Raw genomic sequence first — 15000 nt, 5'->3', positions numbered from 1 at the left:
TACGTGATCATCAAGGCCTTCAATTTGATGCGGGCGGCTACAGGAAGCCAGTGGAGGAGATGAAGTGGGGTGTGACGTGGTTTCTTTTGGGCTGGATGAAAACAAGGCATGCTGCTGCATTCTGATTCATCTGAAGGGTTCTGATGGAGCTGCTGAGATGGTTTGATTTTCTTGACGTTGTACAGAATGAACCTTCAGGACCATGCAGGTGTTGAAATGTGGTCCATGAAGGTCAAGTGGTCATCAAAAGTCACCCCAAGGTTCCTGGCCTTCCTGGTTGGCTTGAGTGTGGTTGAGCCGACCTGTACAGTGAGGTTGTGGTTGATTGAGGGGCAGGCTGGGATGACGAGAAGCTCAGATTTTGCCAAGTTGAGCTTAAGGTGGTGTTCCCTCATCCAGGCTCAGATGTCCGACAGGCAAGCAGAGATACGTGCTGAGACAGATGGATCTTCAGGCTGGAAGGACAAATAGGCCCCAGAGATGTAGTACAAATAGAAAAGAGCAGTGGACTCAGAACCGAGCCCTGGGGAACCCCAGTTGTGAGTTGCTGAGATTCAGAAGCCCCTCTCCTCCACAGTACCTTGAAGGATCTATCTCAGAGTTAGGATTCCACCCAGCGTAGAGCCGTTCCTTTGATGTCTAGACCGGACAGAGCTGTCAGGAGGATCTGATGGTTCAGAGTGTTAAAGGCAGCAGAGAGGTGGAGTAGGATGAGGACACATGATCTGGAGGTTGATCTTGCTAGACGTAAGGCTTCAGTGACGGAACGCAGAGCGGTCTCCGTGGAGTGACTGCTTTTGAAGACAGACTGTTCTGTTCTGTAACGTTTGCTCTTTTCTGATCAGTGAGTCCTGTGAAGTCCTATCACCTGATTGATTTCTCGCTGCTGGGAGATAGCGCCCCTTGTGGCCAAGTGGAGCAGAGCACAACTCAACTGCAGGATGAAGAGCAGCAGAAAATACCCGGTACACACGCTTGTCTCTCTCTCTCTCTCACACACACACACACACACACACACACACACATACACACATTACAGTGAAGTTTCCTTATTGCTGATGCAGTGTGTAGTTATATTTTAGTGATGCCCTGTAGCACTGTCATTTTTAATACTTCTTTTCCTAAAATGATGATGATGATGATGGTAATGGTGGTGATGATGATGATGAGCATGACATGATGAAGATGATGGTAATGATGGTGATGATGATGAACATGGCATGATGAAGATGATGGTGATGAAGATGATGATGATGGTGGTGATGATCATGAAGATGATGATGGTGGTGATGATCATGAAGATGATGATGATGGTGGTGATGATGAAGATGATGATGGTGGTGATGATGAAGATGATGATGGTGGTGATGATCATGAAGATGATGATGGTGGTGATGATGGTGGTGATGATCATGAAGATGATGATGGTGGTGATGATCATGAAGATGATGATGATGGAGGTGATGATGAAGATGATAATGGTGATGATCATGAAGATGAGGATGATGGAGGTGATGATGAAGATGATAATGGTGGTGATGATCATGAAGATGATGATAATGGTGGTGATGATGGAGGTGATGATGAAGATGATAATGGTGATGATCATGAAGATGATGATGATGGTGATGAAGATGATGGTGGTGATGATGAAGATGATGATGGTGGTGATGATCATGATGATGATGGAGGTGATGATGAAGATCATGATGGTGATGATCATGAAGATGATGATGATGGTGGTGATGATGATGATGGTGGTGATGAAGATGATGATGATGGAGGTGATGGTGATGAAGATGATGATGGTGATTGTTTTTTGTGTGTGTTTTAGGGGCAGATTCAGGCAGAAACACCCTCGGTGTGAAATCCTACCTCGATGAACTGTTACAGGTTTTTAACACACTTCATAATACATTATTATTTAAAGGTTTTTACTTTTATGCAATTTGCATGTGCTGATAATCAGTTCTCCAACAATTTGTGATATTTAAAAAGGAGAGTGTTGTAGGCCCACATCCCCCGAGTTTCCCTCGGAAGGAGGCTCCCTATCTAGGCAGTGTGTTAGAGGTAATGCGTGTCTCACTTGGAAAGGAGTGTAGCAACACATTTCTTGTAGGAAAACATGTCCTAGTGGAAAAGTCCATTCCATATACCTGTTTACTTGTTCAGAGCACATACGAGTGTGTGGAAGAACACGGGGGATGTGGTGTACTCCAAGTGAAGTGTTATGCAGTGACTTTTTAAAATGATGTAGTTTAATAAGAATGAGATTAGGAAAGGGAATATCAGTCCATGGCGTTAGATCACACATGATGTCTGTTTGCAGTTGGAGGACACGGTGAAGGTTACGAGAGAGACAGGACAAATGGAGATGGCGTACAGAAATGAAGACTACAATACCCATAATGCATCAGTATTAGCAGCAATGTGAGTGAAAGCTGGGAAATGGAGTATTTCAGTTCTTTTGTGTCTTTAAGTTCTGAGATGTTGCTCTTGCTGCTCTTCAGTGAACCAGAGCTTCAGTCCAGATCAGCTTCCAGAGACAATCAGCCAGTCGCTCCAGGTGGTCTTCCTGAACCCCGCCCTGTTTCATCCCTCTCTGACATCACTGTCTCTCTGGACTCTATTACGCCCAGTGAGTGACATGTCCAGTGACAAATGGGAATGTGGGAGAATATGATGTGTCTAAACCACATGAAGACTAGAAGATTTATTTAATGTGTTGAGGTGTGTGTGTGTGTGTGTGTGTTTATGTGTGTTGTAGGTCGCATTAAGCCGATAACAGTGTTTAATCATCGTGGTGTCCATGTCTCTCTGCACTTCACTAAAGAAGCTCTTCCGTCTCACCCTGATGTTGCCGTCATCATCGTGTCTGTGGTTAACACTTCGCCACTTCCTGTTTCTGACTTCCTCTTCCTGGCTGCTGTTCCCAAAGTAAAAATGCACTTGTTTACTCTGAGTAGCATTTTATCCTCTGTCACTTTTAATGAAACCTGAGAAACACACTTTACACAAAATCGTTATAAAACTCTGTGTTTAATAAAGTTTTAAATGCATTTTTTTATTAATGATATATAATTTGTAATAATAAGTAATAACAAGAGTCTGTCATTGTGTCCACATTCCAAAACAACTCACACTGTCCAGGCAATCATCTTCATCCTGCAGTCATCATCACTTCATTCATCTACTGGTCATATTCATCTCTCTCTCTGTGTGTCTCTCTCTCTTACTCTCTCTCTCTCTCGCTCTCTCTCTCTCTCTCTCTCTCACTCTCAGAGTATGTGTGTGAGGCTGCAGGCAGCTACAGGAAGCACATTACCGCCGTACAGCCCTCTGCTGCCCCCTGCTGCCCTCTCTCAGATACTGCTGCTCTCCAACCCACTCAGGGTATGAATCATGACATCATGAGTTATTCTGGGATCAGAAATGTAACACTGGGGTCATTAAGAGGTCACATAGGTCATTGTGGGGTCAGGAAGGTAACACTGGGGTCATTCTGAGGTCACAGAGTTCATTCTGAGGTTCTAGGTCCTGTAGTTATTTTACACAGTGGATGTATTGATCTGATCATGTGATCGTTATATCTCTGATGATGTGTATAGTATATTGGTGATGTGAATATCAGTACCAGGGATTATACTCATTTATATATATATAATTATATTATGCTATTTCGTTTGTGTGTGTGTGTGTGTGTGTGTGTGTGTGTGTGTGTGTGTGTGTGTGTGTAGAAGCCGGTGCGTCTGCGTTTCAGAGTGACTCTGAGTCTCGGACAGGAGCGTCTGCAGCAGGATGGAGACATCGACCAGTTCCCTCAGTGGAATTCTTGGATTCACCTTTGACCTTTAATACTTTGTCACATGAACACAGCAACCTGGACTATGTGTGCGTGTGTGGGTGTGTGTGTGTGTGTGTGTGTGTATGTTCGTGCATGCATGTGTGTGTTCAGACAATAATAATTATCAGTGCACGAACAAACATTGTGTTTAAACATATTGAGTACTCAACACACTGCTGGAACAAATCCCAATATGTGTGATATTGCCAAGTATATGTGTGTGTGTGTGTGTGTGTGTGTGTGAGTGAGAGAGAGAGAGAGAGAGAGAGAGAGAGAAAGTTATGACACACCAGCACACATTATTTATTCGGAACTTTGATAGTTGTGTATCACTGTTGAACATCATTGTGGTTGCTCTGTGTGTGTGTGTTTGTGTGTTTGTGTGTGTGTGTGTGTGTGTGTGTGTGTGTGGGTGTGTGCTCTGAAATAAAGAAGATAGAAACTTGATAAAGTTTTGAAATCATCTGAACACGCTGATCAGACACTCGCCGCCACTCTGAGAATTCCATCATCCTTATTTTGCTCTCGGACGTGGGCGTCGTCAAGGCTGTCCTTTATCCCCTCTGCTTTTTGCTGTCGCTATCGAGCCGCTGTCTATTGCACTAAAATCTTCTCCCTTGTTTAAAGGAATAGTCCAATATGGTGTAGAATACAAACTGTCACTATATGCTGATGATTTGTTATTGTATGTAACCGATCCTGTTGCCTCTATGCCAGCTGTCTTGGGTGTTCTGGAGACCTTCGGTGTTGTCTCTGGTTATAAATTAAATTTCGACAAAAGCGACTGTTTTCCCGTCAATACTGCAACATTTTCTCTCCAACAGTCAGATCTACCGTTTCGATTTAGTCAGTCAGGGTTTAAATACCTAGCTATCAACGTGACCCGTTCTTTATCTAATCTTTCATCAGCTAACTTCACTCCCCTTATCTCAAAGGTTAAATCCAACATTCAGAGTTGGGGTAACCTCCCCCTTTCTCTAATTGGCAGGATCAATGTCGTCAAAATGAATATATTACCGAAGTTTCTTTTCTTGTTCCAGCAAGTGCCTCTTTCTCTGCCAAAATCATTCTTCGATTCATTGGATAAGATAATTAGTACATTTATTTGGGGAGGGAAGCCACCAAGGGTCCGTAAATCTTTATTGCAGGATGTAGACTTAGTGGAGGACTTGCATTACCCAATTTTCGATTCTATTACTGGGCTGCGCACATTCATAAACTCTGCTACTGGGTTAAATCTCCTGGATCTTCTTGGTAAATTGGAACTATCTTCTTGTAGGGAATCCTCTTTACCTGCTTTAGTTTATTCCTCTCCACCTACAAAACTCTCCCTATATACTGATAATCTAGTTGTCCTCAACACACTTAAGACTTGGTATCAATTTAGACGGCACTTTAAATTTGTAGGTGCATCCTCTTTGGGTCCTTTAGTCAACAACCATCTATTTCCTCCATCGTGTTTGGACTCCACATTTTCAGCATGGTATGACAAGGGCATTAAACAAGTTAGAAATCTGTATCCCGATGGTGTCTTTGATAGCTTTGCCAATCTGGCATCCACTTATGACCTCCATGTGACGCATTTCTTTCGGTATTTTCAAATTCGGAATTCGTTTCTAGATGTTTTCCTGATTTCCCCTCTGCGCCTCCTGAACAGGCTTGGGAAAGCTTGTTTTCAAACAATCCACATCAGAGAGGAAAGATTTCTAGGATTTATGATTTTATTCTGCCGCTAGGTAGTGAGTCGAGTAACAAAGTTAGGAATGCGTGGGAAACGTGAGGAGTTAGGAGTACAGATAAGTGAGGAGTGTTGGGAACGTGCTATAGGGAGGGTACAGTCTACCACTTCCTGTGCTCGTCTTGGACTTATCCAGTTCAAAGTTTTACACAGAGTCCATCTGTCCAAGTCGAGACTTTCTGTGATGTATCCGGACGTAGAGGACAAGTGTGATAAATGCCATGGCTCTCCCTGTCATCTTGGCCATATGTTTTTCTTCTGCCCTGATCTCCATGGTTTTTGGTCTGGTTTCTTTACCATCATGTCCACTATTCTCAGGGTAGATTTAAAGCCTTGCCCACTGATTGCTGTATTTGGGATTCCTGATGACTCAGTTCCACTGAACTCGATACAAAAGGATGTTATTGCTTTCACATCCCTTATAGCAAGACGTTCCCTACTGTTGCATTGGAAGTCTGTTAAATACCCATCTATCTCCCAGTGGCTAAAGGACGTGATGTTTTTTCTGAAACTCGAGAAAATAAGGTATACGATGAAGGGTTGTACGGACAAGTCATTTTTATAAATGGCAACCCTTTATCGTATACTTTATGGAGTTACAGACACTTCCCACTTAAATTTTTGTGCCTGTTGTTGGGTTTTACAATATCTATATAACCAGCGACAGTTATTGGGTAGCCATGATGAGCCGAGGGGGGCGGAGGGCGGGTTTACTTTTAATTTTGTTTTCCTTTGTTAGTATAAAAAGAAAAAAAAACCCTGTGAATGTTTACTGCTGTGTGTTGCTCAATTTGTTTTTTTTGTTTGTTTTTTTTCTTCTCAATGGAATATTTGGGCAAGGGAGGGGAGGAGAGAAGAAAAAAGGTGATATTCAGCAGACATGTTTGGTAGACGTGTTCAGCAGAAATGTTCAGCAGAAATGTTCAATAAAAATGAAACTGGAAAAAAAAGAATTCCATCATCCTGGAGAACTGAAAGGAAAACATGGCCACGCCCCAACAGGTCATTTAATTTCAATTGCCTTCAGGACCTGATAATACTCTAGAATCAAAAATGTCCACTTTTACAAACACTTTTAAATTCTGGTCAGAGATTTTTGGTCAGATGTTCTCCCCGTGCTTCGGGGGTTTCCTCTGGGTAGTCCGATTTCCTCCCCCAGTCCAAACACATGCGTTGTAGACTGATTGGTATCTATAAATTGCCCGTAGTGTGTGTGTGTGTGTGTGTGATTCTGCCCCAGGGTTGGAACCCTGCTCCAGGCTCCCCGTGACCCTGTGTAGGATAAGTGCTACAGAAGTGGATGGATGGACTGTGATTGGTCAGAAGGTGTTGATTAGTTTTCTATACCAGCGGCTCTGACAGTAGCGCAGGTTTATATTAATCTGCTCGTTCTGATACGTTATTGTGACCCTCATTCATTTTCCTTCCACTTTTGTCTGGTTGGTGTTGTGGTGGCAGCTGGCTGAGAAGCTCAGTCCAAAGCTCTCTATCCCCCACCACAGATTCCAGCTCCTCCTGGGGGGAACGCCAAACATTCCCAAAGTAACTGTGGGATATAATCTTTCCAGTGGGTCCTGTGTCTGCCCTGAGGTCTCCGTCCAGTGGGATGTGTCTGATACAGCTCTCCTCAGAGCCCACTGGGGAGGTGCTTGTAAGGTGCCTGCACCATCTCAACTGACTCCTCTCAATTCAGAGGAGCAGTAGCTCTGCTCTGAGGTTTTCTTGGAATGTTCAGCTCCTCAGCCTATCATGGAGAGTAAGCCCAGCAACCCTGCTGAGGAACCTCGTTTCCACCACCTACTCACAACCTTCTTTCAGTTACTACCCATAGCTGAGTATCAGGACATAGACTAATCTTACACTGAGCTTCAAACTGAGCTCCAGCTTCACCACCACAGAGCAGTACAACAGCTGATGTATGCGACACTGATGCTGACCCAATCCCTCTGTCAATCTCACACTTTCATTTTCTATCACTCGTGAATCCAAAGATCCATCAATTCCTCCACCAGGGTGAGGTCTCTCCACTCACAGCTCTTTTCTGAGAGAGAACCATGGCCTCATACTTGGAGGTCCTGGATTTCATTCCAGCACTTCTTTCTTTACACAGTGAAATGTTTCCGTGTCAGACGTCAGGTTCAGATGATGCCAAGTGAATAACATCAGCAAATAATACTGTTACCACTAGCGCCCTATATTTGATATCTCTCTATCTTTGGCTTTTCATTTATAAAATGTCCATGAAAACCACAGACAAGAGTGGAGACCAGTCACACCCATGACAAGTCCGAAACAGTTCAAATGGTACCGACTTCACACCAAAAGGATCAACAGATGGTACGAATGGTTACGTTCCTCCGTCTCCTGAGGTGCTGAATGTTTTACCAGAACAGCTTTGGGACCATCTTTTTACATGGCTTTTCCAAACTCCTGCCAGGCCTGAGTTTTCACTTCTGCACCTGGTTTTGCTGTAGACCTTCAGGCTCTCCTATACCTCTCAAATGAATCAGGAGATCCCTTCTTGACCATTTCTTGGAATCCCAATTCCTTCCACTTGACAGCTTCCCCCACTCCTGGGGTCCAGCAGTGTGTCCTACAGTTAGCGCTGTGACAGGCACCAACAGCTTTCTGGCCCCGGCTTCTAGCAGCTGCCTCTGTGATTGAGGACTTGAACATGAGCCATTCAGACCATTTGTAGGCTGGAGTTAAATTAGTCTCTAGCTGAAACTTCTGCCAGATGTTCCCAAGCAACCCGGAATGGAAAGATCTCCTGGGTTTCGCAGGTAAATCTAGCCAGAGCCCTGATCAATGAATCCAACTTGCCACCAAGTGATGATCATTTGACAGCTCTGCCTCTCTCTTTACCCAAGTGTCCAAAACATACGGTCTCACGTCTGATGATACAATCAGTGACTGACCTCTGGCCCAAGAGTTCTGGTACTAAATCATAAAGTTATATACTTCTTCACATTCCATGGCTCGGATAGTAGTCTAATAACAGGTTCAGCTGTGAGACGACGTTCCTCCCAATCACACAGTCTAAGTGTCTCCATCATTCCCAACATGAGCACTGAAGTCCCTCAGAAGCACTATGGAGTCAGTATAAAGTTCCCTCTCGAGCACCTGCTCCTCGTCCACTGGGAACCACACCAACTGTGAGGCCTTCAGCCTGGAACTGCTGAGTGTCTCCACAACAGCAGACACAGTTTTATATCACATTCATCACAGTTTTTACAGCGCGCACACACACACACACACACACGGTAAAAAGTGAAACAACGAACACCACATTCCAACATACACTGAAGGAAACATGCAGTGTGCAAGTCTCCATCTCTGACTTCCTTTTCCAATTACACCGCCATCCAAAATAACAGGAAATGATCATTACCCCATCTGTACATGCTTTCAGAATGTGTATATATATATATAATGTGTGTGTGTGTGTGTGTGTGTGTGAGAGAGAGAGAGAGAGCGAGAGAGAGAGAGAGAGAGTGAGTGTGTGTGTGTGGGAGTGGTTAAGAGTGGACATTCAGTGCTGTCAGGAACTTTCACTTTATTTGGTGGGTTCACACACACACACACACACACACACACACACACACTGGAGGTTCTCCTCGTGCTTTGAGATGGAAGTGTGTGTTTTCGCTTCATTATTCACAGTATTGTGCATGGGACTGTATGGGAAATCTACATACGCAGGTGAGCAGGGTGTGTGTGTGTGAAAGTCTACATATATGTGTGTGTGTGTCTATATATATATATATATATATATATATATATATATATATATATATATATGTGTGTGTGTGTGTGTGTGATATTTTATTTCATTAATAATAAACGTCCCCTATATATTAAGATAATTACCTGTCAGTCACATTGACTTGTGAACCTGCTTAATTTATGTTCGGAGAATTTTCACTCGCTGTTCTGTATTAAATCACAGCAGCGTTCGAAAATATCCACAGTATTAAATAAGTGACACAACAACAACAAAGACCAGTAGATCAGACTAACCCCGCGTTCACACTAACACACAGCAAGCAGTCCATATAGGATTTCAGAGGTCTTTTTATTGTTGAGGCCAGACATGCTGGATTTTTCTGCAGCTTTTTTCTAAATTTGCGATGCAGTTTGCGTTGTGTTTTTTTCAGAAAACTACTCGGATCTGCGAAATCGCAGTCGCACTACATGGTCTCGCACTGTCTTTCGCAGTGATGTTTGCTTGATTTTGCGATAATTTCTGTGACGGTGAAATCCTGCAGGGACTGAACAAGTGACGGGAGAAGACGAAACCATGATTCCGGGAATCGAAGAAATTTCAGACCACACGTGTGCTGTAGGATTGGTCCGAGGAATCGGTGGAGACAATCGTATGGATTTATGGCTTTACTGCATCATACTTAAAGTGCAGAGTCGAGAGAAATCCCTCAGTAGTGTGAGCTTAGGAAAGAAGTTCATCCAAACACACAGAGTTTCAGAGCGCTCTCCTTCCTCAGCACTTTTTTGAGGCCGGATTTAAACACAGAGGAAGTGTAAAAGTGAGCGACATGGCAAACAGTGACTCTGCCACATCGAAAACAACCACCAAAGGACAAGAAGCAAAAAATAAATCCAGCAATGAAGTGAAGGAGGGCGTTATCTTTACACAGCAAATGTCCAGGACTTGGATCACAGCGTGAGTAGTGTGAGCAAAGTCTGGAAAACAGTCTGGAAAACAGAGTACTGGAGGTCTCGAGCTTTGAAACACTGAGGAAAATGGTGGTAAACGGGAGAACGTTGGAGATATGGCATGCTAGTAAAAATTCCTGGAGGTCATCACAGACGGTTTTTGGACAGTCGGCCGTTTAAATATATCACCACTGGACTGGAATGAGTAGATCCTCATTCCTCTAACATCCATGCAGCTCAATCACAATGAGCTCTTACTGTAATGTGACACAGAGGAAAACGTTCTACGTACAAACATACAAAGCATGCAACAGGAAGGAAAGGTGAGGTTCATTTGGAGCCAGAGCGCTGTAGATGGAAGATAAATGTGCTGTGCGCTTCCTGATAGACTTCCTCTCCTGAACCACTCTGCAGTTTTATTCAGGAGTCCCATGAATGGACGAGTTACAGCTGGTACTAATGACCCGTTTACATTGATTCTGTTTGTCAGTGCTGGGATTTAAACTCACAGCCTTCTGATCAGTAGGCCAAAGCCTTAACTTTTATCTTTAATGCTCTTTTAAACAAATAAGCGAGCGTGAGAACAATTCTGGGAAATTACAGAGAACCCTGAATTACACAAAGTACACACGGCTCCCCCTGGTGGAAAATCTATTAACGTCTACTGTACACGTACACGTCTGTAAATACTAGTGTAAAAAAGACTGATCATAAAATAAAAACTGCACCCAGTGCGTTAAGAAAAACATTATGATCAATAATCTGTGCTTTGAGATCGTTAATGACATTAAATCCTTCCTGGTGTGAAATAGATTAAATTATACCTTAAACATGACTGCATGTGTTTCATTCTCTAACTTCATAACATTTCTACTGAACAATCATAAAACACTAAGTTATTCAGAACCAGCTGATGATAAACCTAACCCACTTCTCCACAGTTACTACATCTGGAATAAAGTCTAAATAACACAAATCTCTACATTTCCAGATGTGTTGATGATAATAGCTTTAAATGATAACGGCCTTTTTTTATATCTTAAACCTGTACTTTAACATTGTTATTGGACTGCATTATTCCAGATGTGCTATTATTATTATTATTATTATTATTATTATTATTATTATTATTATTAAAACTGCACTACTCTATCGGAATAATTTTATATTAAAAACACTGGAAACTCGTTCTGTAATTCAAATCCTGTTGGAAACTGAACATTTTTTCTGTTGTTATACATAGAATGTACCTATCCTACTCTCTCTCCACCGTCTCTGCTGGTGGAGTATGGAGACCCTGCTGAAGTGAACTGCTCCATACCGAACAAACCTGTGACACAATACAAACTGGGCTGGGAGTCTAAAACATCATCGAACAGTACAGTCAGTGAGACGAGTGTGGTGTGGAAGGTGGACAAGCTGACGAACTGGGAGGAAGTTGAAGGACTCAAGTGTTATTTGACAGTGATAGACATAGAAAATCAATGTATGAGTAATGTAACTCTCACCATTTACAGTGAGTACCATCATCTCATTAAACCTGATTTCCTTCTCATTGTGTAGAGCGTTATCATAATCAACACGGTTCACTGAGCTGTGACTCGCTCTGCTTCAATCATCTCATCACATCCTGAAGAGAGGGGTGTTCGATTATTAATCAAAACAATTACATGTACAGTGTGTGTGTGTGTGTGTGTGTGTGTGTGTGTGTGTGTTCACAGAGAAGCCAGACAGTGTTACACTGAGGTCTGTGTCTGATGTGTGGGTAGAAGCACATCAGACAGAGCTGAGGTGTGAGATTGAGAACATCGGACCTGGATATAACCTCGGTGTACGCTGGAGCAGAGCAGATCCGAAACACGGCAATAATTTCACACAATTCAGTGAAACGTCGTTCCCAGACCTGAAAAAGGAGATGAGGAGTGTGAACAAGACAGTGAACCTAGCCGTTACACCCAGCCGTGAGGACGATGGAGTACAGTATCAGTGTGCAGCTGTGCTGAATCTGGACAAAGACAAAGTGTACACATCAGAACCAATCAACATCACTGTACACTGTGAGTAACAAGATTAACATTAGCATTAGCTACACAAAGTCAAGGTTAGCCCTGACTATACATTAGGACTAGTTATATTGAGGTCTCAGCTAGCATGATGGTGGTGGAGAATGATTAGCATGCTAAGAACATCAGCAACTAGCATGTCAGTGCTTAAACCGTCACAAACAGTGTGTTCCTCTGCCTAATCCACATGCACCGCTGCTGCTGCAGCACAGGGTTTCTCTCCACACTGTCACTAACACAATATATTTACACATTTTAGTAATAAATCCCACTTTCTGCAGCAGTGTAAAGAAGAGACGCCGTCTGATGAAAGACATGAAAGAGAGCTAGCACCGGTACAGTGGGAGAGATCAGATTTAATGATGTTGTACTGTGATGTTATATCTGTCCATCCACTTGATCCAGTCTCTCTCTCTCTCTCTCTCTCTCTCTCAGATAAACCAAACATAGCACAGCCTTTAGACGAGGGTCTATCAGTACCTGAAGGTGAAAGCCTGATGATAAACTGCTCAGCAGATGGAAACCCCAGCCCTCATTATAAGTGGACTGTACTTAATAACACAATCATCTCAAACTCCTCCATCATCATCATCAGCAGTGTCCATAAAGAAGACCAGGGTCAGTACACCTGCACCGCCTACAATTCCCTGGGCAATACAACAAGGATCGTGACTGTAACGGTTATAGGTGAGTGTGAAATCTACATTAATCACACGAATTCACACCTACAAGAAAAAGGCCACATGCAACGTACTTCCTTCACACATTAGTGGCTGTGAAGGTCAGGAATGCTGCACTGATCTGTACAGAAACAGGAGGTTTGGGACAGAAATGTTTCTCCTGTATCTCAGTGCTAATCAGATGATTAGTTAGCAGCCTACAGAAACACACAAACCAGTTCTCTCAATTCCAGTCACTGTCAGATTCATTCATTTTCTTTCCGCTGGTCCTGTTGCTGGATCGAGGTGGCATCACACTGAGGCGGTCAGTCCAGACGTCTCTGTCCACATACACAGATACCAGCAGCTCCTCCTGGGGGATCCACAGACGTTCCCAAGAGATATAATCATTAAAAAAATAACATGGCAGAGGAAGCTCGGTGGATTGGAAGGTTGTGAGTTTAAATCTCAGCACCACCAAGCTCCCACTGTTGAGCAAAACCCTTAACCATCAGCTGCTCAGTTGTATCCTGTCTCGAGTCACTTTGAATACAAGCGTCAGCCAAATGAGGCAGATGAGGTAAATGTAGATCATTTCTCTCGGTCCAGTGTGATGTGTCTGATAGGAACCCATCAGGGGTGTTCTTGTAAGCTTCCCAAACCATCTCAACTCGCTCTTCTTTAGTCAGAGTCTCCACTTGGAGGCTCTCCTGGATTTTCTGACAGATCATGACCATGAGGACAGGGATGTAGATCTCAGTAAACAGAGAGGTTCGTCCTTCTCAAAAGCTGAGCTTCTGCTTCACCATCACACGCGTCTCCCTTTTCCAAAGCCCGAGTTTATTTGGGTGAGTTTCATGACTTTTCGTGCAGTTTCTGAGACATAGTTGGTGTGGAAATCTTGCTGAGACCTGGCAACCCTGCACCGCTTGCAGAGCTCGGGCAGAGCTAACGTTTATGTCATGTTTAATTTTGTTCCATTGTAAAGCACAGCTTTGTTTTCAGATCACGTTAAGTTTTAAGCGTTGTACTTTTATAACGTTTTAATCAACTGAAAATATAAACCTAAGGCACATATTCAGGCTATATTTATTCTTGTTTAATATAAACTGTATAATATCGAGACTTCACCATATCGTGTTGTATAAATATTTGTGTATTGATACCAAGAACATGTTGATGATGTATTTGTAGTTATTTGCTTTATTTATTTACATGGGACACATCATATGTTTTTATCTTACACTCTGATCCTTTTCTCTTCATCAGCGGACAACTGGACATACAGCATCACTGGTGGGGTATTAGCGGCCATCATAACAGTGTTAGCGTGTGGCGTTGTGTGCTGGGTGTTTTACCGACGCACACGCATGGGTCAATACATCCTGACGCGGCTGATGTCCCACAGGCACAACGGCCATGTGGGCCACAAGGCTGAGGACCAAGGACTGTAGATACTGCTGACGTTAACGTCTGTGTAATTATGCTGTGTGCAACTAAATTTCATAATTCTGAATTTCCATCCTCCAATGGGGAAACCAAAGAAATCGCCTCATCACCGGGGAACTCCTACTTAGAACACTGAGAAGGTCTCCTCAACCCCAAGTTCAGCATGTGACATTAAATCAACATTAAATCAACATTAAATCAACATGGCTGCTCACAACATACACTCTAAACATAGCAGCACTTAACGTAGCTCGCTAGAAAAGATACAGGGGATATAAAAAGTCTTCACACCCCTGATAAAATGGCAGGTTTGTGTGATGTAAAAATAAAAAAATGATAAAGAGAAATCATGTCAGAACTCTGTATTGAGTTCTAGCTTTGAGCCGTGAGTAGATCGGACTATTATTCACGCAGGTTATTTTCACAATGTAGTTTTGTATGTAGTTTAGTTTGTGTTTTTAAACTGACTGTAGATCATGCTGTATTCTGTGAAGTACAACTGAAACATATCGATGCATTACAGTGTTTTATGGGTATTGTGATGTGAATGTGAAACTATAATATAAAACCCAC

At 42.9% G+C, this 15000-nt stretch overlaps 2 protein-coding genes across 2 annotated transcripts in view; both read left to right on the top strand.

Annotated features, from left to right (window-relative positions):
• LOC128602098 (ADP-ribosylation factor-binding protein GGA3) overlaps positions 1-4755 on the top strand; it is a 15698-nt gene extending 10943 nt beyond the window's left edge. The window contains exons 11-17 of the mRNA XM_053615651.1: positions 846-965; positions 1835-1893; positions 2330-2430; positions 2511-2638; positions 2768-2937; positions 3283-3393; positions 3738-4755. Of these exons, the coding sequence (XP_053471626.1) occupies positions 846-965; positions 1835-1893; positions 2330-2430; positions 2511-2638; positions 2768-2937; positions 3283-3393; positions 3738-3848 (800 nt within the window). The 3' untranslated portion in view covers positions 3849-4755. The remainder of the gene's footprint in view (positions 1-845; positions 966-1834; positions 1894-2329; positions 2431-2510; positions 2639-2767; positions 2938-3282; positions 3394-3737) is intronic.
• A 4335-nt stretch (positions 4756-9090) lies between these two features.
• The window catches only part of LOC128602423 (V-set and immunoglobulin domain-containing protein 1-like), a 6245-nt gene continuing 335 nt past the window's right edge, over positions 9091-15000 (top strand). Inside the window, exons 1-5 of the mRNA XM_053616198.1 lie at positions 9091-9284; positions 11500-11772; positions 11978-12313; positions 12755-13006; positions 14248-15000. The exon at positions 14248-15000 is cut by the window's right edge and continues 335 nt beyond it. Of these exons, the coding sequence (XP_053472173.1) occupies positions 9212-9284; positions 11500-11772; positions 11978-12313; positions 12755-13006; positions 14248-14432 (1119 nt within the window). The 5' untranslated portion in view covers positions 9091-9211 and the 3' untranslated portion in view covers positions 14433-15000. The remainder of the gene's footprint in view (positions 9285-11499; positions 11773-11977; positions 12314-12754; positions 13007-14247) is intronic.

The sequence above is a fragment of the Ictalurus furcatus genome, chromosome 26 (assembly GCF_023375685.1).
Source record: "Ictalurus furcatus strain D&B chromosome 26, Billie_1.0, whole genome shotgun sequence".
NCBI lineage: Eukaryota > Metazoa > Chordata > Actinopteri > Siluriformes > Ictaluridae > Ictalurus > Ictalurus furcatus.
Note: the sequence above shows the minus strand (reverse complement) of the source record. Positions and strands in the feature narration are given on the sequence as shown.